At 51.3% G+C, this 24,729-nt stretch overlaps 1 protein-coding gene across 2 annotated transcripts in view; it reads right to left on the reverse strand.

Annotated features, from left to right (window-relative positions):
• LOC138582748 (stress-70 protein, mitochondrial) overlaps positions 1 to 24,729 on the reverse strand; it is a 1,916,616-nt gene that overhangs the window by 1,229,885 nt on the left and 662,002 nt on the right. For both annotated transcript variants that reach the window (XM_069654348.1, XM_069654347.1), the window contains one exon: positions 14,259 to 14,421. In XM_069654348.1, the coding sequence (XP_069510449.1) occupies positions 14,259 to 14,421 (163 nt within the window). The remainder of the gene's footprint in view (positions 1 to 14,258; positions 14,422 to 24,729) is intronic.

Below are 24,729 nucleotides of genomic sequence, written 5' to 3' on the forward strand. Positions count from 1 at the left end.
GGCTGCGCTGGGGCCTGTGGCACCGGAGCCATAGGAGGAATGACTATGGGTGATGGTGGGGTGACCTGGGGGAGCATGTCCCTGATGGCATTCCGGAGGATGGCCCCCCATCTGGGGAGTTCGCATCAGCCCTAGGAACCTTTCGAAGAACCTGTATTCGGAGGCTGTAGAGGGGGCAGGTGATATTGACGGAGTGGCTAAGGGCACCTGCGGGCAGGGCACACTCTGCCTGGGGTACAGGGGATAGATAAACTGTAGGCCACACACCTGGTTGACACCAGTCCCACCTTGTGACTCTTTCCTCCACCCACTCCGCAAGAGGGGGTATCTGACGAGCGGCCATCTTGACTGGCGCGGTAGCCTTTTTGTTGCGCTGCATGCCACGTGCCAATGTCGTGGTGCCTGGCTTGCTGGAACCAGCCCCGTCCAAGACCCTTGGTGTTGGAACAAAAGGCCTATCCTGCACCTCAGGCGGACCTGGAAGGCATATCGCCCTCGGCAGAGCTGCTGGTAGTGCTGCGTGAAGGCGACCCCTCGGACATGATGCCGGTACTAGGGCGTTGCCCTTCGGGAGAGACCCAGGTAAAAGAACCTTGCAGTCCCTCAGCACTGATGCCGGAAGGATCCAGATACCCCTCGGCCGTGAGTCTGCTAGCTGGACTAGCCTCAGTACATGTGCTGGTGCTAGAACCCAACAGGTCCCTCCCGGTCGGGTGCTTCCTTGGGAAGGAGTCGCCCTTACGGGGTGCAATGGTGAATAGAGGCCTTTCCTTCGGCCTCGAGCGATGTTTGACGAAGTCCTCAGGTCCTCCGGAGGTGACTTCTAGAAGAACTCCCTCCACCTAGCTAGCCTGTTCTTCAGTGCCTGTGGAGTCAGTACATCAACAACCTTCCCAGCCGTGGCCGAGGCCGAGGCCAAGGCAGCGTAGGCGAAGAGAGGGGTCGGATGTAGGGAAGAGCCAGCTGAAGTCGACATGCGCCTGGGAAGAGCATGTCGTTGGAGGACCAAGTACCTAATTGAAAAGAAAAAGACAAAGATAGAAGAATATCCGGGGAAGAGCGAGTGGTATTACATGGCCGAAGCCAAACCCAGGAGCACTGGTGAATTCTGCCCGTTCCCGTTGACGTGGAAAAGGGGACTGAGGAGTGGTGCCGGTGGGCGGAGTCAGGCAAGCACATGCTCCCAGGGCCGCGCCCCCATGCCCCTCTAGATTTAAAGGGGAAGAAGATGTTTCTGGTGAAAGAGGTTCCGTCTCCCGTCCCTCACGAGGGACGCCCATACAGTATGGAGGAACGGGACGTAAGAGTAAGGACACTCACAAATCACTCCCAGTCAGGTGCATATACATGTATACAAAATTTAAAAAAAACATCTATTCAAGGCCTTTGAGTTTCAACACAATAGTTATAAACAGTAACACTTCTAAACCAACACAATCCTACTGAAAAACATATATGCAAGACCAAGTGGCCTAAAGGGTTAATGCACGAAATGGGTCCACGACCTAGAAAAGGGAAGGAAGTAGGTAGTGCAAAGAGTCTTTAGGCAGTTCTGCAGTAATCATTAACTGAAAGGCAGTCCAGTCCCTAAGAAGAGGGGAGCCTATTGCTCAGATGTACTTGCAATGGGTGAAAACACGGTCTCTTGTAGGGTCTGTGGAACGTGGGTGAGGTGATTGAGAATAGGTTTCACCTATTCGTGGAGGGTTTCCCTGAGAGGGCAGAACAGGTTCCAGGAGTTGGGAACAGTTTGATAGCTCAGGCAATCTGTGGAAAGGAGGGGCCATCAGGGGCCACTTGTGCGTAAAAATGGATAGATGCGCTAGGAGCCACCGGTAAGGATTGCAATTGCTCATCGACCCCTGGTGCACTCCGGACCAAACTTCGGCATTCGAGTCCACTTCGGTTGCAGGTTCAAATGCAGCAATTCTGGAGCTCTGCTGCTTTCAGCGACAAAGTTAAAGCATTAAAGCATTAATTCCCAAACGGGACAGTGCCGATTTCTCCTCTCCAGGTGGATGGATCAGGAGAGTTTCACTGTAGCAGGCTTCAGAGCACAGGTGCAAGGCACCGGCAAAGTTCGTCACCACAGCTGAGCGATACGGTAACCGCGTGAACTCCAGTTCGGGGGCTCTCTCTTTAATCCAGACCTGGGAACGCCAAGTGTACGAAATTCGGCGTGAGAGTGCCGTGAACACAGAGCTTGTGGTGCACCAAGTTTCAAGGGCCTCCTCGAAACAGCGGCGGTATCAGAGCAAAGGTCCTGCACAAGCTGGTCAGCCCACTGGTTGGACTAGCAGGGTTTGATGAAGGTGCTGGGAATAGTTAGTCCCACTTTTTCAAAGGGTCGAAGCATCTTTGCAGACCTTCTAGTTCGATCATATGCAGAGGGGTCCAGCGGGACGTCAGGGTGCCAAACCTTCCAGCGGGTCACCAGCAGTTCCCAGACTCGCTTCTTAGTTTCAGGAAACGTGGATCCTATCCTTGGTTCAGTGAGAACTCAAGAGATCGACATGGTATGGGTGTTTGGAGCCTTCTCTTATCCAGAATCTCCTTCGCGCCAAAACGAAGAGGACCCAATAGGAGATCTGCTCACATACAGGCACACCATACTGGACCACGTGGTCCCAGGCATTCACAGCACACCAGACTCTCTGGCACCCAGGATGTGTATTGGAACCAGACAGTCCAACAAACATCCTGGAAGAACAAACCCAAGGCATGCAGAAGCCCACAAAAGCTTGGCGTTTCGCGGGAGAATGCATGCCCAAATAAGGACTGACCCGGGTCGACCTGGGGAAGGTGAAGGGGCAAGATAGCCAATGGACAGGAAAAAGAACCTTGTGGCATGGCCATTTTGGAGCCAGGCCACCTATTTGTGCCAAACGCGGTAAACACGGTTTGCCTGGCAGGAAAGGGTTAAAAATACATAAAAAAATAAGCTGCCACCAGCCGTGTCAATGACACATCTGCACTTCTCCTAAAAATCCTTCCAGAAAAGTTGCAACATTGACAAAGACTAAGGGAAACAAAGTCTCCCAGTACTGACCGTCTTTAAGGGCATGTCAGTTTCCCCATAATAAAGTGAGCGAAAAGCCCAGGGGAGTGCAGCTGAAGGCTGTGCTCCTCTGGCAAAGTCAGACTAGGGTGTTAAACAGCAGCAAAAAGTTGGGGGGTACACAACTGGAGGGAAAACTTCCCATATATGGGAATCTTTCCTAACAACTTCTGCAGTCGTATTCCAGCCTGTTGCTGTGCAGTGGCCTTCAGAGTCTGTTCCATATTGTGCTAAGTGTTCTTCCGTTACTGTGCCTTGTTGTTTCTTCTTGGGAGTTGCGGTATCCCCTGCTCGTCCATCCAGGATTGCGCTTCTGCTGTGCTGTTGAAAAAATGCGACTGTCCGTTATGCAATATCTTCAATTTAGCTGGGTATATTAACATGTAGTGCAAGTTCGCTTTCCGCAGCCGTTCGTTGTTCGGGCCAAAGCAGTGCCCTCCGCTTCTGGACCAGGGGAGTGTAGTCTGGGTATATTGCGAGTTTCGAGGATCCCCTCATGAGAGTTCCTCCTTTTCTGGAGAAGGCAATTATCGTCTCTATCTTAATATTGTGGATCCTGGCTATGACTGGTCTTGGGGGAGCAACCGGGGGTGGTTCTTTGTCAATGATCTATGCACCCTTCCCACCACAAATCCCTGCGTTAGCGTGCCTGGGCCCACTTCCTGCAGTAACATGTTCTCAACGTGTTCCGTGGGGTCTCAACCTTCCTCTCCTTCAGAGATCTGAGTATTCTGACATTACTCTGTCTGGCCCTTCCTTCCTCATCCTCCACGCAGTGTTCCAGAACCTTCACCTTGTCTATCAGTTCCGCCAGTTGGGTCTGGGCGCTAGCTATATTTGTTGTGTTATCCCGTTTTTCTGCTGTTCCCAGATGGTCCGCCAGCGCCCTGACATCCTGTCGGAGTAGGCCCACATCCACTATGACTGCGTCAATTGTGTATTCCAGTGCCGTTTTGAACGCTGCTATTTACGTCAGAATGGGGCCGCCTTCTTGTGCGCCCACCTGTTGTGGTGCGGATGTGCCTGCGTGTTCCTCATGTTGTTTCAGGTTTCTGTCATCTTTCTGTGTATAGGCCTCTATGATTGTCTGCCTACCCTTCCCTTTCCTGTTCTATCTGCCATTGGGGCACAATTGACATATCTAGCTGGCTGGTATCCTGGGTCTTGAGTCTCTTAATTCTCCTCAACAAGGTCTTGAGAAGTGCTCCCCTTCAGTCAGCTATTCCGGCTGCGCTTTGCTTTCTGGTCGCAGCCTCTTCACGTTCCCTCGTGTCACTGGTCACGCTATTTGAGTTTCACTGCCCTTCTCTCTGGTCGTTACTTTGTGCTGCTAGTTTCAGCTCTTGTGCACCCTTGTTGTGCTGCAATGTCCTTAGAGGGGCCTGGCGTCTATATGTCCCCGCTTTATGGCAGCAGTAGCCGCGGATCCGTGGCGTGTCTAGTGGCCTCCTGGGAGGGTGGGTTCAGTGCAGATGGTGCACACGCCCCCACCCCCTGCTTATGCATCCATGGCGGTGTGGCGACACCGTGGGGGAGATAGAGAAGGATGGGTCTGGCTGCTGCTTTGTGCTGCTAGTTCCAGCTCTTCTGCGTCCTTGTAGCGCTGCCGTGTCCTCGCAGGGGCCTGGCGTCTATGGGCCCCTGCTTTATGGCAGCAGTAGCCGCAGATCCGTGGCGTGTCTTGTGGCCCCCTAGGAGGGTGGGTTCAATACGGATAGTGCGCGCCCCCCCTGCTTATGCCTGGTGCTGGGCAGGTGGTGGTCCTGATCCTCGGGTCTGTTCAGGCCACTCTCTGGCGTGTTCCTGCTGTCCCCTGGTTCCTGACCCAGGGCTTGTATGCCGTGGTCTGTTCTGGCATCAATCCTTGTTCTGGATGTCCCAGGGTGCTCTCAGTGGCCCCTTCTCCCTTTCTCCCGGCATACTCGTTCAGGGCGGCATGGGGAAGAAAGAGAAGGATGGGTAGGGGGAGGTCCGCTGCTGCCTCACCTTCCGGGTATGTCGCGCAGCCACGTGTACACTCCTCCTCTTTCCTTCGCGGGCGGTCCCGCTCTGCGATGTGCGCTGTCCCTGCTTTTCTCACCAGTTGCTTTCAGCGTTGCGTCTGCTCCGTGCCGCCTTCTTGGGGCATCATCCTTCGGTCTGCGAGGCTGGCGTTCACCGACGATGCTCCTCCGTTTTTGTGCCAGTTTTAGTCTCTGCCGGCTCCTGCTATATTCCGATTCTGGCGGGTGTGTTTCAGTGGGCAGTACACTTCCTACAGCGCCAGGATCGCCATCTATTCCAGGATCATGCAAGAGCTTCTCAGGTGTGTGACCTCACACCATGGGCGCTAGCCACGCCCCCTGGCCAGGCCATAGATATGGGTGCAATGGCAAACCATCCAGCTAAGGATTCCGAGGCCCCACCAGTGGAGATCTGGAACCAGGTTTAACCAACAAAGGCCCTAAAAGGATGGCTGCAGAGCAGCACTCAATCCCACAAAAAATACAGTTGCAGTTAGAGGGGCAGAAAAGTAACTGTGCCAAGAGACCCTAGAGAATATGACCCTCCACAGAACCTTGGATCACTCTCCAGGTGACTGACATAGGACACAGCAATAGCGACCCAAGGTGATTGATGCTGCAGAAACTCCCAAGGAAAGGCAGTTAGGTTTCAATATCAGTAATGGGGTCTCCAGTGGGTGAGCAGAAGCCCAAGAGGTAGCTGAGCCAAGACTAAGGGATCCAACGAAAAAAAGACTATGCAGATGACCCACAAAGAGTGGCCCAGTGAAGCAGCAAAAGCCACAAAGGAGCGCAGAGGACAAAGCAAGCAGGCCAGGGATAGCTCATGAAGGTGCAAATGACCAATATCCAACACGCATATGGTGAATGAGATCAAATAAAAGACGGAAGTGTCTTCTTAGCGGCACTCCATGCCGCGATAAACACTATTCATTCATTCATTTTGTGGAATGGAAGCCGGAAATCTGTTGTTAGAAATTGGTATTATGAAGTTATAACACACCACAAGTAAAATAGAGGCAACTCTATAGTGTGATAAAACGTTTGTGTTACCTAATGGGATAATTTCGGGCTATACACTGACTACGGGTGTTGTGCTTTCAAGATCTAAAGATGAAAGAAAAACAAGACAAAAAATAAATAGAAGAGTCTTTTTGACCAGCATTTACAAGTGGCTAAACAATTATTCACGGGTAAGGAAAAATAATAAAAAGGAGAGTGTGATAATGTATATATTGCACATCATTCTGGTGTACACTCTGGTGAAGCCTGAGCACATCTTCCGTTGTGGTTCTCTCATTTCAGGGATAGTCTGGCAGAATAAATTACAACCCATTTGGAATATGACCAGAACTATGATGGTGGGTAAGAAAATTAAAAAAACAAAAAGTCCCTAATGAGAACTCAGGAGGGGATAGATATAGTGATGTCCGAAGAAGAGACATGACTTCTGGCCCATATACAGAAGAAGAGTGACTAACCTTCTGTTTATAGAGAAAAAACAGCTGTAGGCTGTTTTCTGGTCCTCAAGAAAGCGGCCAGTGGCATAATCCGCTGAAACTGGTAGACCGACTAAGTGTTCAGGTTGATTCCCTCAGACTCACTGAGAGCCAGGGAAAGAAAAATCATTTTCAAAAAGCAATGCAGAGAGGACTGCAATTTGAACACACTAAAGAGGGAGGAATAAAATTGCAGAACACTCCCCCAGGTGTTTGGGTTTTTAGCAAACCAAAAGCAGGAGGAAAGTAGTGAGCTAGATTAGGGTCAGCCTCTTATAGATCCTATTTCCTAGATAGGTGGCACATCAGCACCAGCTAGGAACAGAACATCACCCGGATATGGATAGACAGACTTTCCAATTTAGTGAGCTGCAGGCCCACTTACCTAATAGAAATTATTAATCGAATCCTTTGATGTGGAGCAGTTGCAGGGATGTGTTTGCAGATGTCGCAGAACAGTTCAAAAAGATACGTGTAGCAGTAAGGAACAAGTTACTTACCTGTAACTGTTGTTCTCCAGCATGGGTCTGGCATGGATTCACATGCTCATGAATATTCCCCGTCGTCAGGCTGGGAATCCTCGGTAAAGAAAAATCAGTATCAGTTTTGTTTCTGATCTGTCTTTCGCAGTAGTAACCAATCACTGATCTCTGCGTCATACTGACCACAGCCAATGACTGCCCTCTCCCTAAGCCCCGCCTCCGGCAGCCATCCTCAGATTTGGTAGCACGTGAAGTGGCAGTATGACCAAGTGAAGAGCCACAGAGGGGTAGGCGGGAGGGTTCGCATGTGAATCCATGCCAGACCCATGCTGGAGAACAACAGTTACATGTAAGTAACTTGTTCCTTCTCCAGCATGGGGTCTGGCATGGATTCACATGTTCATGAATAAAAGAATACATAGCAGTACACACATGCACAACCACGGGAGGTGGCAACAGGCTCAACATTAAGCAATAAAACAACTCAACATTAAGCATCTCTTACCTCCTCACCAGGCTCACCTTAAGCGAACAGGTTGCGCAGCACTGCCTGGCCGACCCTGGACTCCTCCTTGGAATCCCGGTCGACGCAGTAGAATTTCGTGATCGCTCTGGTGGAATGGGCTCTCAGACGGCCGGGCAGTGGTCGGTTTGCCAACCGATGATAGTACATGATACAGCCGGAGAGCCATCTGGAAATGGAAGCCTTTGAGAGAGCCTTCCCCCGATTGACAGGTCCAAAGTTCACAAAAAGTTGTGGCGTCTTCCGAAAACTCTTTGTGCGCTCCACGTAGAACTTCAGCACTCTAGCCACATCCAGCGAGTGCAAAGTCCTTTCAGCCGGCGACGAAGGCGACGGGAAGAAAACAAGCAACACCAAGGGTTCGTTGAGGTAGAAGTCCGACGGCACCTTGGGCATGAAGGAGGGGTGCGTCCTGAGCACTATTCTCGTGTCGTGAAAAGTCAAGTACGGGGGCTTGCAGGAAAGGGCCTGGATCTCTCCCACACGTCGTGCGGAGGTGATGGCCACAAGGAACGCTGTTTTCCACGACAAGAACTTCAACGGAGCTGAGTGCAGAGGCTCGAACGGAGGTCCCATGAGCTTGGTCAGCACCACGTTGAGCTCCCACGCCAGGGCCGGAGCCTTCACCGGCGGGAATGATCTGAACACTCCCTTCATGAATTCTTTCACCAGACGATGAGACCACAAAGACGTCCGTCCCGTGGTTCTGGTGTATCGGGAGATCGCAGCAAGATGAATCTTGATGGAAGCGTGCGCTAGTCCAGCTTCGGCCAGCGTCAGTAGGTACGGCAGTACTTGAGGAGCCGTAATCCGTAGAGGGTTAATCTTCTGTGCGTGGCACCAGACAGAGAACCTCTTCCATTTGTGTCCGTAGCATTTAAGAGTTGAGGACGCCCTGGCCTTTGCAAGAACCTCTCTGCAGTCGGCCGGTATGTCGTAACCTCCAAACTCTAGCGCTGCAGGAGCCAGGCCTGCAAGTTCAGCGACTTCGGGTCGTGATGGAGGATGGCGCCTCCTTCCCTGGAGAGAAGATCCGCGTCCACTGGCAGCTTGATTGACGGGGACACTGACAAGTCCAGAAGGTCCGGGAACCATATCTGCCTCGGCCACGCGGGTGCGACGAGGATCATCCTGCATCGTGACCTCTTCAGCTGGTTGATGAGCCGGATCAGCAATGGCAATGGAGGGAACGCGTATAGAAACAGGCCCTCCCAGGGGAACGAGAAAGCATCGCCCATGCTCCTCGGCTCGGGAAACCTGCTGGCGAACCTCCGGCACTTGGGAGTTTGTCGCCGTCGCGAACAGATCGATCTGGGGCGTGCCCCACCGTCGGAAGAGGCGGTCCACTAGATCCTGTCGTAGTTCCCACTCGTGGCACGAGCGCAGCTCTCTGCTGAGCGAGTCGGCGATGGTGTTTTTTATTCCTGCCAGATGAAACGGAACCAGAAACATCCCTTGGGTGACGGCCCAATGCCACAGATCCTGCGCCTCCTTGGACAGGGGTGGGGATCTGGTACCGCCCCGCTTCCTGATGTAGAACATGGTGGTGGTGTTGTCGGTGAAGATCCTCACCACCTTGCCCTTGATGGACGGAAGAAAGGACCTGAGGGCCCAAGACACTGCACGGAGCTCCAGGATGTTGATATGGAGGGACTTCTCCGTCGGAAAGCCAAAGGCCTCTCGCGTGCAGATTTTCGGTGTGCGCTACCCACCCTTCCAGGGAGGCATCCGTGGTCACTGTCTTCTGGTGGCCCGGGGTCTGGAAGTCCATGCACGCCGTCAGATGCGCGCGGGTGCCCCACCACCGGATCGCTCGTTGGAAACTCTCGTCGAGTGTGATCCTGTCCTCGAAGCTGCCCGTCGTCTGGATCCAGCGAGCGTCCAGGAACTCCTGTAACGGGCGCATCCGAAGCCTGCACAGGCGGATGAGAAATGCAAGAAGACATCATTCCAAGGAGGGATTTGATGGACCTCACCCTGGCCGCGTCCGCAACCAGCATCCGCTGCACCTTACCCAAGATGGCCCTCGTCCTTTCCTCCGACGGCGAGGCCAGAAGCGCCACTGTGTCGAGTTTCACTCCCAGGAACAGTGCGTCTTGCGCGGGCACCAGGTGGGACTTGGCGTAGTTTATGGAGAATCCCAGGTCCATGAGTAGTTGGACTGTCCTCGCCGTGTGCTCCGCAGCAAGCTCCCTTGTCTTTGCTCGGATGAACCAGTCGTCCAGGTAGGGGTAGATGTGGATCCCCTCCAGGCGCAGCCGCGCCGCCACCGGTGCGAGGCGCTTGGTGAACACCCTGGGTGCCGACCTCAATCCGAAGGGAAGGGCTCTGAACTGGTGGTGGCGCCCGTGGACCACGAATCTGAGAAACTTTCGGTGTGCTTTTAGGATGGGGATATGGAAGTAAGCATCCTCCAAATCCAACGACGACAGGAAATCGCCCTCCTCCAGCTGACCCAGGACGTGCTGGAGGGTGACCATCCGGAACTTCTGTGCCTTGATGAATTTGTTCAGTCGTCTTAGGTCCAGGATGGGACGCCATCCTCCTGTCTTCTTCTTCACGAGGAAGTATCTTGAGTAAACTCCGGAGCCCCGAAGCCTCTTTGGGACGAGCTCGATGGCGCCTTTCTTGAGCATCGCCTTTACCTCCAAGAGAAGTTGAGGGACGTGATGTTCCTTCCTGGCTACGGGTGGGACGCGCGGGCACTTCTTTAGAAACTCGAGCGCGTGACCCTGGGCCAGGGAGTCCAGCACCCAACGGTCGGTGGAGATGGACTCCCACACGCTGACGAAGTTCGCCAGCCGGCCTCCCACCGGGGTGCTTCGGTGGGGGCCCGACCCCACGGCCGGTTCAGTCCTGCTTCGACGAGGCTGTGCCGCCTTGTCCTCCCTGGCGACGACGGCGGGGTCCGCCCGACTTGCCTCGTCCCCTGTAGGCTTCCTGTGACGACGAACGGGCCGCTTGACGGTAGGTGGAATATCCGCCGCCGGAACCTTTGGAGGCACCCTGATTGCCTCCGGTGCTCCGAAAGTGCGGCCGTCGTTGCTGGAGAACACCAAGAGCCCGGGCCGTCTCCGTGTCCGTCTTGATGGCTTGCAGGGCATTGTCCACCGTTTTCCCAAACAGGTTGCTCCCGTCGAACGGCATGTCCAAAACTCTGGTCCGCAAGTCCTGCCGGAAGTCTGTTGCCTTGAGCCATCCACGCCATCTAAGGCACACGCCGTTGCCCAACTGGCGAAACCCAGTGTCAGCGATGTCCGTCGCTATCGTAATGGCGTGGTCCGACGCCACTTCTCCTTCCTGCAAGATCTCTAGGGCCTCCGCACTCTTGTCGTCCGGTAGGAAGTCCAGCAGGGGGGCGATCTTGTACCACAACTCCCTGTCGTAGCAGGCTACGATAGCCAAGGCGTTGGCAGCCTTAATCGTCGTCGCTGCCGATGAGATGACTCTGCGTCCCACCGTGTCCAATTTCTTGTCCGGGGGGGAGGTTGACGTAGAGGCCGATACCCCCCCGCTTTCTTCCTGGCCGCCGCGGAGACGACCGGGTCCGGGGTCGGCTGTGCCCAAAGGCACAAGGGGGCCGCGTCCGGGACCCGGTACTTCTTCTCGTACCGGTCCCTTCTCGCAGGCGTTGTGGATGGGTTCTTGAGGAGGACGAGACCCTCATCCCAGATATCGTCCAGTAGAGGTACAGCGAGGACCGTCTTCCTCTTGGTCTCGCGCCGTTGATAAAGGAAACCTTCCTTCCTTCTTCTCTTCCGGGCAGAGCTGGAAAAGCTCGGATGACCTGGCGATCATGGCATGAAACGATCCAATCTCGTCGGGCGGGGAAGCCCGGGGAGGAGGTGACGACGGAAGATCCTCGTCGTAAACTTCGTCGTCTGTACCCGTCGCGGCCGTGTCTGTCCCCGTATCGTCCCCACGGGTCGTGGACGGGGAGGAGGGCTGAGCAGGGCGCGATGGTTGAAAAGAAGGTGGAGGATGAATCCTTCTTCTCTTAGGAGGAGGGCTCCCAGAAGGGCCTGGCTCTGGGTCCCCCGTCAGGAGCAGTTCCTCCGTTGGTGGCAACAGCAGTCTCGTCCTTATCTCCGAGCATAAGGACTGTATAGCCAACAAAATGGCCGCCGAGTTGTCTTGCGGCACTGGTTGAGGGGGTTCCGACGGGCGGTCGAGAACCTCGTGGGCACCCTCGACGTTCTCGTCGTCTCCTTCGTCGGGGTCCCTCCCGACAGGCTGGTCTTCTTCCACGCCAATGCCGTGGCTTAAGACTTCGATCAGCTCCTCTTCAGAGGTTGAGGCCGAATCCACGATGCCTCCTGCCCCCCCAATTTTCTTCTCTGTCGGAGGTTTCACGGGGGTCCTATCGATGGGCTTGAAAGAGGACTCCCTCCGCGGTGGCAGGGAGACTCTGGGCCCCGAGGTCGCCTCCACAGGCTGAGCCAGGGCCGCCGCGACTGTCTCCATAGAGGGCTTTGCCGGGTGGATCAAGGCTTTCACCACCTTAGGTGCGCTCACCGCCTTCCCCTTGGGGGGAGGGTCACCGCCTTGCTCCCCCTCCGATGGGGCCTTCGAGCTCGACCGGGGCCTCTCCAGAAGCTTCGCCGGGTGCTCGGACTTCCTCTTACCCGAGCCAGAGCGTTGGCTCGTGGTTGATTGCGCCGGGGAGGTTGCGCCCTGCCTGGCAACCGAAGAGCCCGACCGTTCGGCAATCCCCGTGCCAGCGGACTCGCGGTGCTTGGCCTTCTGTTGGGTCCCCGTCGCCGGGGCGCCCTCAAAGGTCGTCTTAGAAGACCGCTCGGACTTCTTCTTTTTCTCGCCTGAAGGGCTCTTCCCTTCCAGCCAGTTGGAGAGACGCAGATGGCGGTCCTTCATGGTCCGCTCCGACATGTTCCCGCAAAACGCACAGTCCTTCTTCACGTCTTGTCCTCATGCAGGCAGTAGAGGCAAAGGGAGTGTTCGTCCTCCTTGAAGACATTCTGAAGCTGGCATCCAGGGTAGACCCTGAACAGCTTTCCGGGTGTCGAGCTTCCCTTCTCCTGGGCCATGATCGAGATGGGCCTGAGAAACTTCTGGAGTCCTCCAAAAGCGTGGCTCGACGAAATGTTCACCCTTGAGGGGCGTAGAAGAATCCGACACGGGTCCCCGTTGATCGGATAAAGAAACGGTGGAGCTTGAGGCTGTTTTGACCGAAAAAAGAGAAAATGTTCCTATGAAAAAGCGCAAAAACGCACTAAAGCTCGAGAGCAATAGCACGAGGATCGCAACACTTGAACATGCGGTAAAAATCTGAGGATGGCTGCCAGAGGCGGGTCTTAGGGAGAGGGCAGTCATTGGCTGTGGTCAGTATGACGCAGAGATCAATGATTGGTTACTACTGCGAAAGACAGATCAGAAACGAAACTGATACTGATTTTTCTTTACCGAGGATTCCCAGCCTGACGACGGGGAATATTCATGAGCATGTGAATCCATGCCAGACCCCATGCTGGAGAACACAGACTACTCTGTTTCAGCACAACAGCAAAATACTCACCCCTGTCCCAGTTTCAGACAAAGAAGGGGGAGCTTTGAGGAAGACACACAAAGCTGTAATAAAGGATTATCTAGTTGTTCCTGTCAGATCAGTGGAAGGAAGAGCCTGATGAACGGCCGAGAGGAGCAGAGTATCACTGATGAAAGATATGGAGTAAGCACCACAGTTCCCCAGCAAGGATCTTAATACTGGATCTCCCTCCTCAACAACAGACTTCAGGTAAATCTGGGGAAATGGCTCAGGATCTCCACAGAGACACCCACAGACACACCATACCAGGGTAGACTCAAAAGAACAGCCGCGTTAGCCACTCCTTGTGATCCAAACCAATAAGACAAAATGGCCAGGATGTGGGTTAAAAAAAGAACTTATTGGTAGCTCGAAGGAAACTATATATGGGCATTTGTTTACCAACACAGTAAAAAGGCAGCAGGATTATGTAGCAAAGAAAATGTAGTTACTACCAACCAACTCCCAAATACACTTTCTGGTTGAGAAAACTCACCCAGGAACAAAAGGGGGTGGACAAAGAGCACCCCAGCACTGGTAGCCATCATACCATTAACGAGTTACGCTGCAGTCAGACTTTGGCAGAGAAACCCTACTAGCAACTTGGTAAGGGAAGACGAAGATGCAGAAGTACATAGAATCCAGCCAAGAAGAAAGTGGTTGAGATATTCATCAAACCCAAGCATTTGCAATGCAGTAGACTTCAATAATAGGTGGTTGTTGATATTGGGTGTTTGCATGCAGATTGTTAGTGCAAATTCTCTTCTCAAAGTGTTGATGGTGATGGTAAAACAACAAAGATGAATAAGAGGCACCACTGGTTTAGCAGAAATAGGATAGTCAAGGCAATTACACTGTTTCATAGACAGGTGGCCATGGATCAAGATAGAAGCACATCCAACTTTTCAGAAATATGCATTTAGTATTGTAGCGTCATAATTACAGTCATTTGCACAGTATTTGGTACCCCAGCCCAAATAATATATTTCTCTCAAAATAGTAACCAGCAAAAAGCTTCCAATTTTACCAATACCTAATGACTGTATGCACGTACATAGTGGCGATAATTACCATACCATACCTACTGGATTTGTAGAATATAAGATGATTTAGCAGTTTGTGCTTAACATTTTTTTAGAAGGATTACTAACCTCTCTTTTGAACTCCTTTACAATGTATTGTAGCAAAGCTTGGTCGAAATCTTCACCTCCCAAAAAAGTATCACCATTGGTTGATTTCACTTCAAATACACCCTTCTGAATTTCCAGGATAGAAATATCGAATGTGCCTCCTCCCAAATCATAGACTGCAATACTATAAGAAATAAAAAAATAAAAATGTTGACTGCGGACAAGACTAGCTAACAGGTACCAAATGCAAAGAAAACCTTTAATAACGTAAACATTGCAAATGAGCTAGGTGCATATTCAGAAGAGCTAATCTTGCTTGTAAGAAATAAGCAATCCTTGTACTTTTTGCTTTATGGTGTGTTTCCTTCCAGAAGATAATTCATACTTAAAGTTCTCCAGTATTGAGCTTTTGGTAGATTCATATACTTCGAATACCTGGATAGCCTGCTCCTACAGCATGTCAAAATGAATACATTTTTTATAACGCGCTCAATACCGGAGACCAGTTTCAAAGTACGGTATCGGGTTTCGAAGCTGTGTTGCTCTGCGTTGTCTTGAGAGCTATCCTCCTGGCACTCAAGACAGACAATTGCTCTAAAGATGCTGCACAATGTAGCTATAGAATCTAGATTTTGCAATCCCCATGTATAGAAGCTTCCAATCCTGTACCCTGCTCCCGTATACAACAGAGCTCATCCTCTGTTCCTTTTTTGGCTAGCAGTGAGGAACGGCTCTTTACATCCGTTCTAGTTTTATTTTATCTGGGCGTGATTTTTTAAAACTAATATTTGGGCCATTTCAAAGAATATCCTTTTTCTGTGGTCTTTGCTTGCACAGACCTTTTCAGTTTCCAAAATTGAAAAAGAAAGGTATTTAATATAATATTTTTGTTTACTATATCTCTTTTCACAGCCAAGTTTGCATACTGCATGTCGCGGTCTTCAAAGCATCCATCAGGAGCATGTATCTCCTTTAGGCTACCAACCTGCATAGAGACTGTCATATCCTTGAGCAATTTAGATCCAGTACAGTCTTGTGCCTCCTGTTGAGGAATGAGGCCACAGTCCCATATGGCAGTCTGACGTATGTAGGAGAAAGAAAGTCTGGTACTTAAGAAGACAGGATTTCTCCTAACCACTGTGCTTTAGTCATACGTAAGGACGTTTCCATACTGAGCATGGAGCTGGAGGTTCTGTCTATACAATCCCACATTGTGGACTATGTTCCGGATCTTTAAGCGATAGGATACCTGTGAGACTAACCACTAAATATGATTTCACCACATTATTCCCAAGGTACTGTACCCCCTTTTCCTGCCGGACAAAGGTACCAAAGAGTGGGCCTTAAGATCTCAGCCCTGCACACGTCTCACGTGTTATGGGGGTCATCAGGATGCCACTCCATTCTCCAATAAGTTAGGTGTGTTAGAGTAGCCCCATGCGCTGTCGGTTGCGCGCTGCTCTCTTCACAAACCATGTGCTTTGGTACAGAAGCCCCTGGCATTCTGCATATTCCTCATTTGCCTTGTTGAGCTTTTCTTGCTCACAGTCCAGATAAGCTCTTTAAAATCAAAACGAGAGACATGTTCTTGGAAACAAACAATAAGAAGCATCATGAAGACTAGTGAAGCCTGATAAGCGCCTGCCCAGCCTTGATCTAGCTCGGTACCAGGCCTTGAACACTGTAAAGTGCAGTCTTTGGCTGATCAGGAGTATGCACTGGATTCAGGTATTAAGATTCCAGAGGGTGGAGTGTAAATAGGGTGGAACGTAAGGATATTGAGCAGTTCAATTCTTCTCTTTTTTTTTTTTTTCCGAATATATTTTTATTGATTTTGTACATACATTGCATCAACTGTTTGCGAATATATAAAGAGCGCTGCGCGCAGCGCGATTGAGTTTAGAGGTGCAAGTAGTAGAACAACAAGGACAATGTCCTTCATAACAAAACAACAATCATAACAGGTCAGAGGGCAGTTCATGGGTCGAAGCAAGCGTTTGGTCTAGCCCTGATGGGCAGTGATGGATTGCATGTGGGCGGAAAGGGATCCTAGTATGGGCTTTAGGTACTGAGTCATTCTTAGATTGCGGTGAGCGATAGATTATTCGGGCATTGGAGCATCATTCCTGAGTTCATTAGCAGTCCGGACCCTGGGCCAATCTGTACCTCTGCTCTGCTTTGTCCCCTTTGTGTTTATTCGGTTTTGTCCATCCATCGTAGGGAGGGGGGTTGTCGTGCCAGACCTGGGAATTTCTGGGTGAAGTCCAAAAAGGGAGCCCATGTTTGGGAGAATTTGTCTCTGTTTCCGAACCGAAGGGCCGTAATTTTTTCCGCTGCAATTATGTCCCAGCATTTTGTCCACCACATTTGTACTGCCGGGCCCTCTGGGTTTTTCCACAGCCTAGCTATGGAGATTTTTGCGGCCGTTAACAGGTGGGAGCATAGCTCTGCTCTGTGCCCGGAGAGGGGGAATTGGCCCTCCCCGCTTGATCCCAATAGAACGATGCCCGGCAATTCTTCTCTTTTAAGCATCCGATCTCACCACTGCCTTCCAATGTACTGAATTTTTTCACCATAATTTTTTCTAGGCCAATAATCTGCAGTACCTAGGAGCTTCCTGTTCTTTGGTGCGAAACACCCAACCACACGCATTCACACATGCACACCCACTCACCCACCCCTGTGAATGTTAAGCCTGGCCAAACACTTTTGGACTCTACATGCTCACTCATGAGTGATATGTTTAGGGACAGGGACACACCTATATCTGTTAAACTTCAGTATTCATAACGCATGGACACTTCTTCTCCAGCGCCATTTTGAAGGCTCCCGCTAAAGGTCTGCATACTAGGGACAGCACTTCCTCCTCTAAGGAGGAGGAGCTGCCTGATCCACCGAACAGGCAACTCAGGGGTGTGAATGCCAAAGCACTTGAGGCAACAGACTGGGCCCCTCCCAAGAAAACCACTGGCTGTGGCATCTTTTAAACAATAATGTGCAGACTTCAGTATGTGTGCCTATGGAGTCTCATGTTCTGAAATGTGCAGCTGTTACATGCAGTAAACCCCATTCAGAGCCTGTATTTTCTAAATGCCTGGACAACAAGTACAAGTCATTTAGCGAGGATGGTGGTTGTCCAAGTGCACCTTGTAACTAATTCCATGTCATTTACTGCAGCACATAGTAAAAAGAAAGTTCCTTGCTCACATGCTTTTCTTTCCCTTGAAAAGGAAAGGCTTGGGATATGGCTTGCAAAGGCACTTGTCAAAACTCTAGTCTTTCATCAATGCAGGCTAATTCAGTCACCATTATGACCACTTAATGCATTAAATCCCGTATGAAATGGGCACATTTTTGGAGGGAACTCCAGAGGCAAACAGAGCGTTCTGTTTAATTTGGCAAAGCAATCTTATCAACTGCTTTCTGTAAACCAAAGGCACTGCCTCATGCAATGCCTCGAGGTATTATGCATACCTCTGGGCATCCAACTGAAAAATCAGACATTCAGGGAAATGTTTTATAGCTCCTGTATGAAGAGAAAAAACATTTATTTCAAAAAGACAAGCAAGATTCTTCTCCAAAGTAAGATTTACCTCCTTTCATTCAGGTCTTTGTCTACTGTGGTGAACCAGAAGGACTCAGACAATTAAGAGTACATTTCAAGAGGTTTTATTCAAAATTAAAGAGAGTCAAAAGGCCTAACTAGACCTTTCACTATGAGGGAAATTCCCTACCTAACAAAGAACAAGTTACTTACCAACTGGTAACGTTCTTTCGACTGGATGTTCCTCCAACGTATTCCTCATCTATGACATGTAATGTCCACAGACGTGCTGCTTCAGAATTATTTACCAATTTATTTTCCCCTGGCAGGGGGCGCCCTGCGTCGATGGCATCAGGTTGATGTCCCTCGAATGCCTCCATCGAGGGTGACGTCATCGGATGTTATATGTAGCATGCACGGCGCCCGTAGCCTCAGTTGTTGTTTTTTCCCCCCTCACAACGTGTGGCACACATGCCCGTAATACAGCATTGACTGCACTTAGCCATGTTGGAACGAAAGCTGTAATGGCATGGGAAATTCTTGAGCGGGGTAGGCCGGGAGGGCGATGAGGAATACGTTGGAGGAACAGCCAGTCGAAAGAACGTTACCAGTTGGTAAGTAACGTGTTCTTCGAATGGAGTGTCTCCTCCAACGTATTCCTCATCTATGAGAGACTCCCAAAGCAGTATCCATGAGTGAAGGAGGGAGAAGAAGTTAGACATACCCAATTAAAAGCAGAGTAAAGCACTGCCTTACCAAAGGAAACATCCTGAGCATGGGAAATATCCAGGGAATAATGCTTAACAAACGGGTGTATGGATGACCACATTGCAGCATCACAGATGTTCTTTACTGGTACACCCCTCTGCAGGGCTGTCGATGTAGCCATGCCCCTGGTGGAATGAGCCCGCATGCCATCAGGTGGCTCCTTGCCAGCCAGTCTGTAGCATTCTAAAATAGTGAGGATGATCCACCTAGACAAGGTCTGCTTAGAAACAGCCTGGCCTAATCAGAGTCCAGTATACCCCACAAATAGCTGGTCGTCCACTCTGATCTCCGATATTCTGGAAAAGTAAAAGCTCAATGCCCTCCTAGGATCCAACCCATGGAGTCTCTCCTCATCCTTACTAGGATGCGGCAGAGGATAGAAGGCGGTGAGCACCACCTTCTGGCTTAAATGAAATTCTGACACTACCTTAGGTAGGAAGGATGGACATACCCGCAATACAACCCTGTCCTTGTGGAACAAAGTAAAGGGTGGCTTAGAAGAAAGTGCCTGCAACTCGCTTACTCTACGAGCAGAGGTAACTGCAACCAAGAAAATGTCAAAAATTTCAACGGACAAGAGTGCAAAGGTTCAAACGGAGCACCCATCAGAAATTTTAAGACCAAATTAAGGTCCCATACCGGCACCTGAAAAGGAAACGACGGGAACACATTCATGAGCCCTTTCAGAAACGGAGTGATCAGTGGAATCTTAAAATAGGAGCATTCCTCGGACGAGCGCTTAAAGATAAAACACGCTGCCAGGTAACCTTTAATGGTTCCCACCTGTACACCCCTGTGCGCCAAAGAAAGAAGGAGAGAACCTCCGAAATTGAGCACTGAAAAGGATCTGCAGCCGTCGCAAAACTTATGCCAACAGCAACGGTACAGGGACTTTATTGCTGGCCGTCTGGCTGAAAGCAACACCTTCATCACGTCATCCGGGAGGTCCCAATACTTATATCTCAACCGTTCAGAAACCATGAGTGAAGGTTGAGAGTCTTGACCTCTGGATGAAGAACCCAATCTTCCTCTCGCGAGAGAAGATCCTCTCTTTGGGGAAGACGTATTGGAGGACAGATGGACATGTGTAGAAAGTTCAGGTACCATGCTCTCCTGGCTCAATCTGGAGCAACGAGGATCATGCGGGTCCTGAACCGTCGTAACCTCCTGACAACTTGAGGAATGACAGGGATCTGAGGAAACGCATACAGAAGCGGGAACAACAAATCCACGACAAACGAGTCTCCTAGAGCTCCTCTCGGAAGAAATTCCCTCGAGCAGTACCTTACACACTTCTGGTTGGCACCGGTCGCAAACTGGTCCACCTGCGCGGTTCCCCAAAGGGCGAAGATCTCTTGAAGGACTTCCTGAGCTAGTTCCCACTCGTGGGAGACTGCGCTCTGCCTGCTCAGAGCGTCCGCCGCCATTTTCTCCTCTCCGGCCAGGTGTTGACCGCCGTTAGGGAGATTCCTTCTTGATTTGCCCAAAACCAGAGCTGCATTGCCTCCCTGCACAGAGGGAGTGAACCTACACCTCCTCTCTTGTTGAGGTAATGCATGGCCACCGTGTTGTCCGTCATTATCAGGACAGTCTTTCCCCGTACAAATGGCAGGAAAGCCTTAAGTGCTAACCTGATTGCTCTCATCTCCAAAAGATTGATGTGTAGTTTGGACTCTGATGGAGACCAACGACCGCTGATGGTCAGATCGTTGGAATGAGCCCCCCCACCCTGTGAGGGAAGCGTCCGTCACTACCGTTACCTCTGGCCATGGTTGCCAAAAAGGCACCCCCTTCATGAGATTTTCCTCGCTGGCCCACCACAGAAGATCTTGGGAGACCTTGACAGGAACATGAAGGAGATCCGACATCTTGCCTGAGAACTGGGACCATTGAGTCCCGAGAGCTCACTGAAGGGATTGCATTCTCAGCCGGGCCTCTGGCACCAGAAAAATGCAGGATGCCAAGAGGCCGAGCAACCTTAAGAATTCGAAGAGTCTGGGCTTGTTAAAACTTGGAGACCATTTGGAGAATTTGTTGAGCCCACACCTTGGGTGGCGAGCACATCCCCAGGACGTGTCCAACACAGCCCCAATGTACTGGAGCTGTTGGGAAGGTGTCATATGCAACTTCTTGGAATTGGGGGAGAAGCCCATTCTGTGAAGGGAGTGGCAGATGACGATGAGATGATCCAAGGCTTGTTTGGGAGAATGCGCCTTGATCAGCCAATCGTCCAGGTAGGGGTAGACGTGAATCCCCCCTCTCCTGAGATACACTGCCACTACCACCATGAGCTTGATGAAGACCCTTGGGGCGGAGGTCAACCCGAATGGCAGGACCCGAAACTGATAGTGCGAGCCGCCAACTGAGAACCTCAGGGATTTTCTGGGCTTGAGATGGATCGGCACATGAAAATAAGCATCCTACAGGTCCAATGACACCAACCAATCCTGAAGTTGGAGGGCCTGAAGGATCTGAGAAAGAGTGACCATCTTGAACTTGTCCTTCCTGAGGAACTTGTTCAAGTATCTCAAGTCCAAGATGGGTCTCAGTCCTCCGTCCTTCTTGGAAATCAAAAAATACAGTGAATACCAACCCTTGTTCCTCTCCACCACATGCACTGGTTCTATAGCGCCTTTCTCTTGCAGGGTCAAAATCTCCTGCACAAAGAGCGGATCCGGAACCGTCAAAGAGTGCTTCCCTGGTGGATTGTCGTGAGGCCGAGTTAATAGCCCAAGACTACTGCCTTCCTTTTTTGTTTCCAGAGCCCACGCATCTGAAGTAATGGGTCGCCACTCTTCTAGATGTTGAGACAGCCTGCCCCCTATCTGTGAACAATGTGACCAGGCCTCAGAGCAGCTTTGAAGTAGCTGCAGCAGCGCCTGTTGGTAAAGAGGCTGCTGCTTGAGCGGCCATGGCACCTCTACCTCGTCCACAACGAGGAATCTTACATTGGTCCCTCTGACTGGCCATCCCTCTCGCCCTTCCAAATGAGGAGTAGCGAAAGGAACCCATCTATTGCTGTCCCCTAGGATGAAAAGGTGGAGGTTGTCCAACAGCTGCGCCCAAAGATTTGGCAGCTGCTTTGGAGGTCTGCAACCTCTCAAGGCTCTCGTTAGCCTTGCTGCCAAACAGATGCGACCCGTCAAAGGGCATGTTGAGAAGACGAGCCTGCACATCTGGTGCAAACCCCGACTTCCGCAACTACGCAAATCTGCGCATCACGGTGCGCGTGGCCATGGACCTGCTGACACAATCCGCAGTGTCCAACCCACACTGAAGGGATTCACACATGACATCCTTGCCATCCTTCACAATAGCTAGAAAGCCATCCCTTTCTTCACCTTCAGGAATATGCTCAGACTCTAAAGAGATGCAATTCCACAGAGTGTGAACACTTTGCTAAGGTACAGTTGGAATTGGCCGACTTCAACGCCATACTCCCAGCAGAAAATACCTTGCGTGCCCATCCATCCATCCATGCGCTTATCGTCCCTATCGCCTGAACCACCAAACTCTTCGGAGTGGGGTGTGTGGACAGGTAGCTGGGGTCGCTACAGGATGAGTGGCATTTCTTGGTCAACGACTTGTTCACCGCTGGAATACTCTCTCTCTGGGGTGTTCCAAGTAGCAGCCACCCTCTTTTGCAATGCCATATGAAATGACAACACCGGGTCACTGGACGGGCCCTGATCCAGAATATCTGTAACATCATCTTGATCAAACTACACCTGAGGCCTGGTCCAGCCCAGGTACTCCACAACTCTCAACATCAATCTTTATTTTTTAAAACACTCTTTATTGGCATTTCATTATAACAATCCCACAACTTCGCCCCTACCCTCCCTAACCCCCCAAATACCAATCCCTCCACATACATTAACGTAATTGATCAAATAATCCAACCGATTCCCACTCTCACCCCCCCATTCCCCTCCCCACTACCCAGTGTCCCATCTAATTCCTTCTTTCTCCATTGGTCACAGCACACCAACCATCAGTGTCCATTGTTCGTTGAGAATTGGGCCAATCCACCTTCTGCTCACACCTCCAGGCTCCCTCCTCCCCCGTAACCCTTTCGTGTTCCCCCTCCTGCGTCTGCCTCTTCACGGTGGTTGTAAGTCATTGTCCTTTGCCAGATCATTTAACAGTTGGGACCAATGGACCGTCACCTCCTCCCTGTCCTCCCCCGCCTCCCTATTCTGCAGCACCGTTAATTCCGCTAACCCCCACCTCTGTACATCCTTCCGCCATAAATTGATCATCGGGCCTTGGGGCGATTTCCACGCTATTGCCATTCGGCGCTTAGCCAATATGAGCAAAAACCGGCCCATTCTGTTCCGTCCCTTGTTTTGCTTCCCCCCTGGCAGCTTCCCCCACAGACAGGTCTCTGGACACCGTTCCAGGTTGGTTCCCAATACCTCATTCACTCCTTTAAGCACCTCGTCCCAGTATTCTACTATAACCTCACATTCCCACACCATGTGCCAGAACCCCGCCCGCTCCGAACCACATCTAGGACATTCACCCGACCGATCCCCATTCATCGTCCTGAGTGCCAGAGGGGTGACATATACCCTATGCAAAATATTGAATTGGACCAGCTGAAAACGGGCATTCCTCGATGACTTCCGGACCAAATCCCAGACCTGCTCCCATTCTCTACCTGATATAGACCGCCCCATATCCACTTCCCACTTCTCCTTGACCTTCAGCTCCCACTCTACCGTCCCCTCCCCCAGAGCCCTATATATCCGCGAGATACGCGGCCTACCCCCCATCTGATCAAGTAGTACTCGAAGAACTGGACATGGCTCCGGCTCTTCAGGAATTCCTTCCCATAACTCTGCCATCCTGCGAACCACCACCCCATATCCCAGAAAAACTCCCTGCAGCAGGTCAAATTTATCACACCACTCCTTGCAGGTAAGAAGCTTCCCACTGTCAAAAAGGTCCCCCACCTTCTCACATCCCTTCTCCCTTAACCTTCGTATCCCCACCCTCCCAATCGCTTGACAGAGCTTCTGGTCGGCCCCCCATGGGAGACTGCTCTCATAGCGGCCCCTCACCCCCTTACCGCCCACATATTTCCTCCGTGTCTCCCTTACCGCCTCAAAGACCACTGATGTCCCCGTAGCACCCAGCGGGTGCCACAGGAGCTCTACCGCCCTATGATCCGGCTGCAAGGGCCCTACCAATGCCTTACGAAACTGCCTCCGGTTGATCCCACACCAGCACTGACTGTAGCTGTGCCGCCACAAAGTATTTTTCATAATTCGGGAGGCCCAATCCCCCTCCCTCTCTAGTTCTTTGCAGCGTTTGTAAGGACACCCTTCTCCTCCCCGCATCCCACAGCAGTTCCCTAATCTTAACATCCAGCATTTTAAAGAACACTTTCATTGCCACATACAGTATATTCTTGAAAAAGTAGAGCAACCGCGGGAGGATCACCATTTTACATAACGCCACCCTGCCCATCAATGAAAGGGTTAAAATCTTCCAGAACTGGATGGGGTCGCCTATTTTGGATAATGCCCTCCCCGTATTATGCACAAACGTGTCCACTACCTCATGAAACACCTGCACCCCCAAGTACCGAAATGACTCCCTCAACATCAATCTTTGATAAAAGGAGTCAGCATGATCCCCTGGATCCGGCCTACCAAATTCCATCTCAGGGGAAGTGTCAAGGCCACTAGCATCATGCAATGACTGACACAGATCCTCCATCCGACTCTCTTCATAAATGACACACTCCGGAACACCAGGAGTACCATATGGAAGACCATAAGGCCCAACATCCTCCTCGGACCTTTCTTTGTCCTCCTTGGGAGAGGAGTACACCTCTTCTCTGTAACAGTCTAGACAGACTTAGAAGTAGCCTTCCTCAGAGGGTCCACAGTCACAGGGACCTCCACCGGTAAATTCGGCCCAGATGGCATCGATTGCTCCGACGTCGACAATGGTGCCGACGGCTTCGAGGGCCTGACCGGGGGCAAAGACCCGACAGGCGCACCTGACGGGCATGGCGCCAATGGCGTCGACACCTTCAAGGGCTTCGAGGATTTCACAGGTTTCAACGGTGACAAAGACCGCGACCTGGCACATCTCTGGTGAACACCCGATACCTTGTCCGAACTGGACCTCAAAGGCTCCCGATGTTTATCACGCCATCCACCCGGG

The sequence above is a fragment of the Ambystoma mexicanum genome, chromosome 3q (assembly GCF_040938575.1).
Source record: "Ambystoma mexicanum isolate Mex_15411 chromosome 3q, UKY_AmexF1_1, whole genome shotgun sequence".
NCBI classification, from domain to species: domain Eukaryota; kingdom Metazoa; phylum Chordata; class Amphibia; order Caudata; family Ambystomatidae; genus Ambystoma; species Ambystoma mexicanum.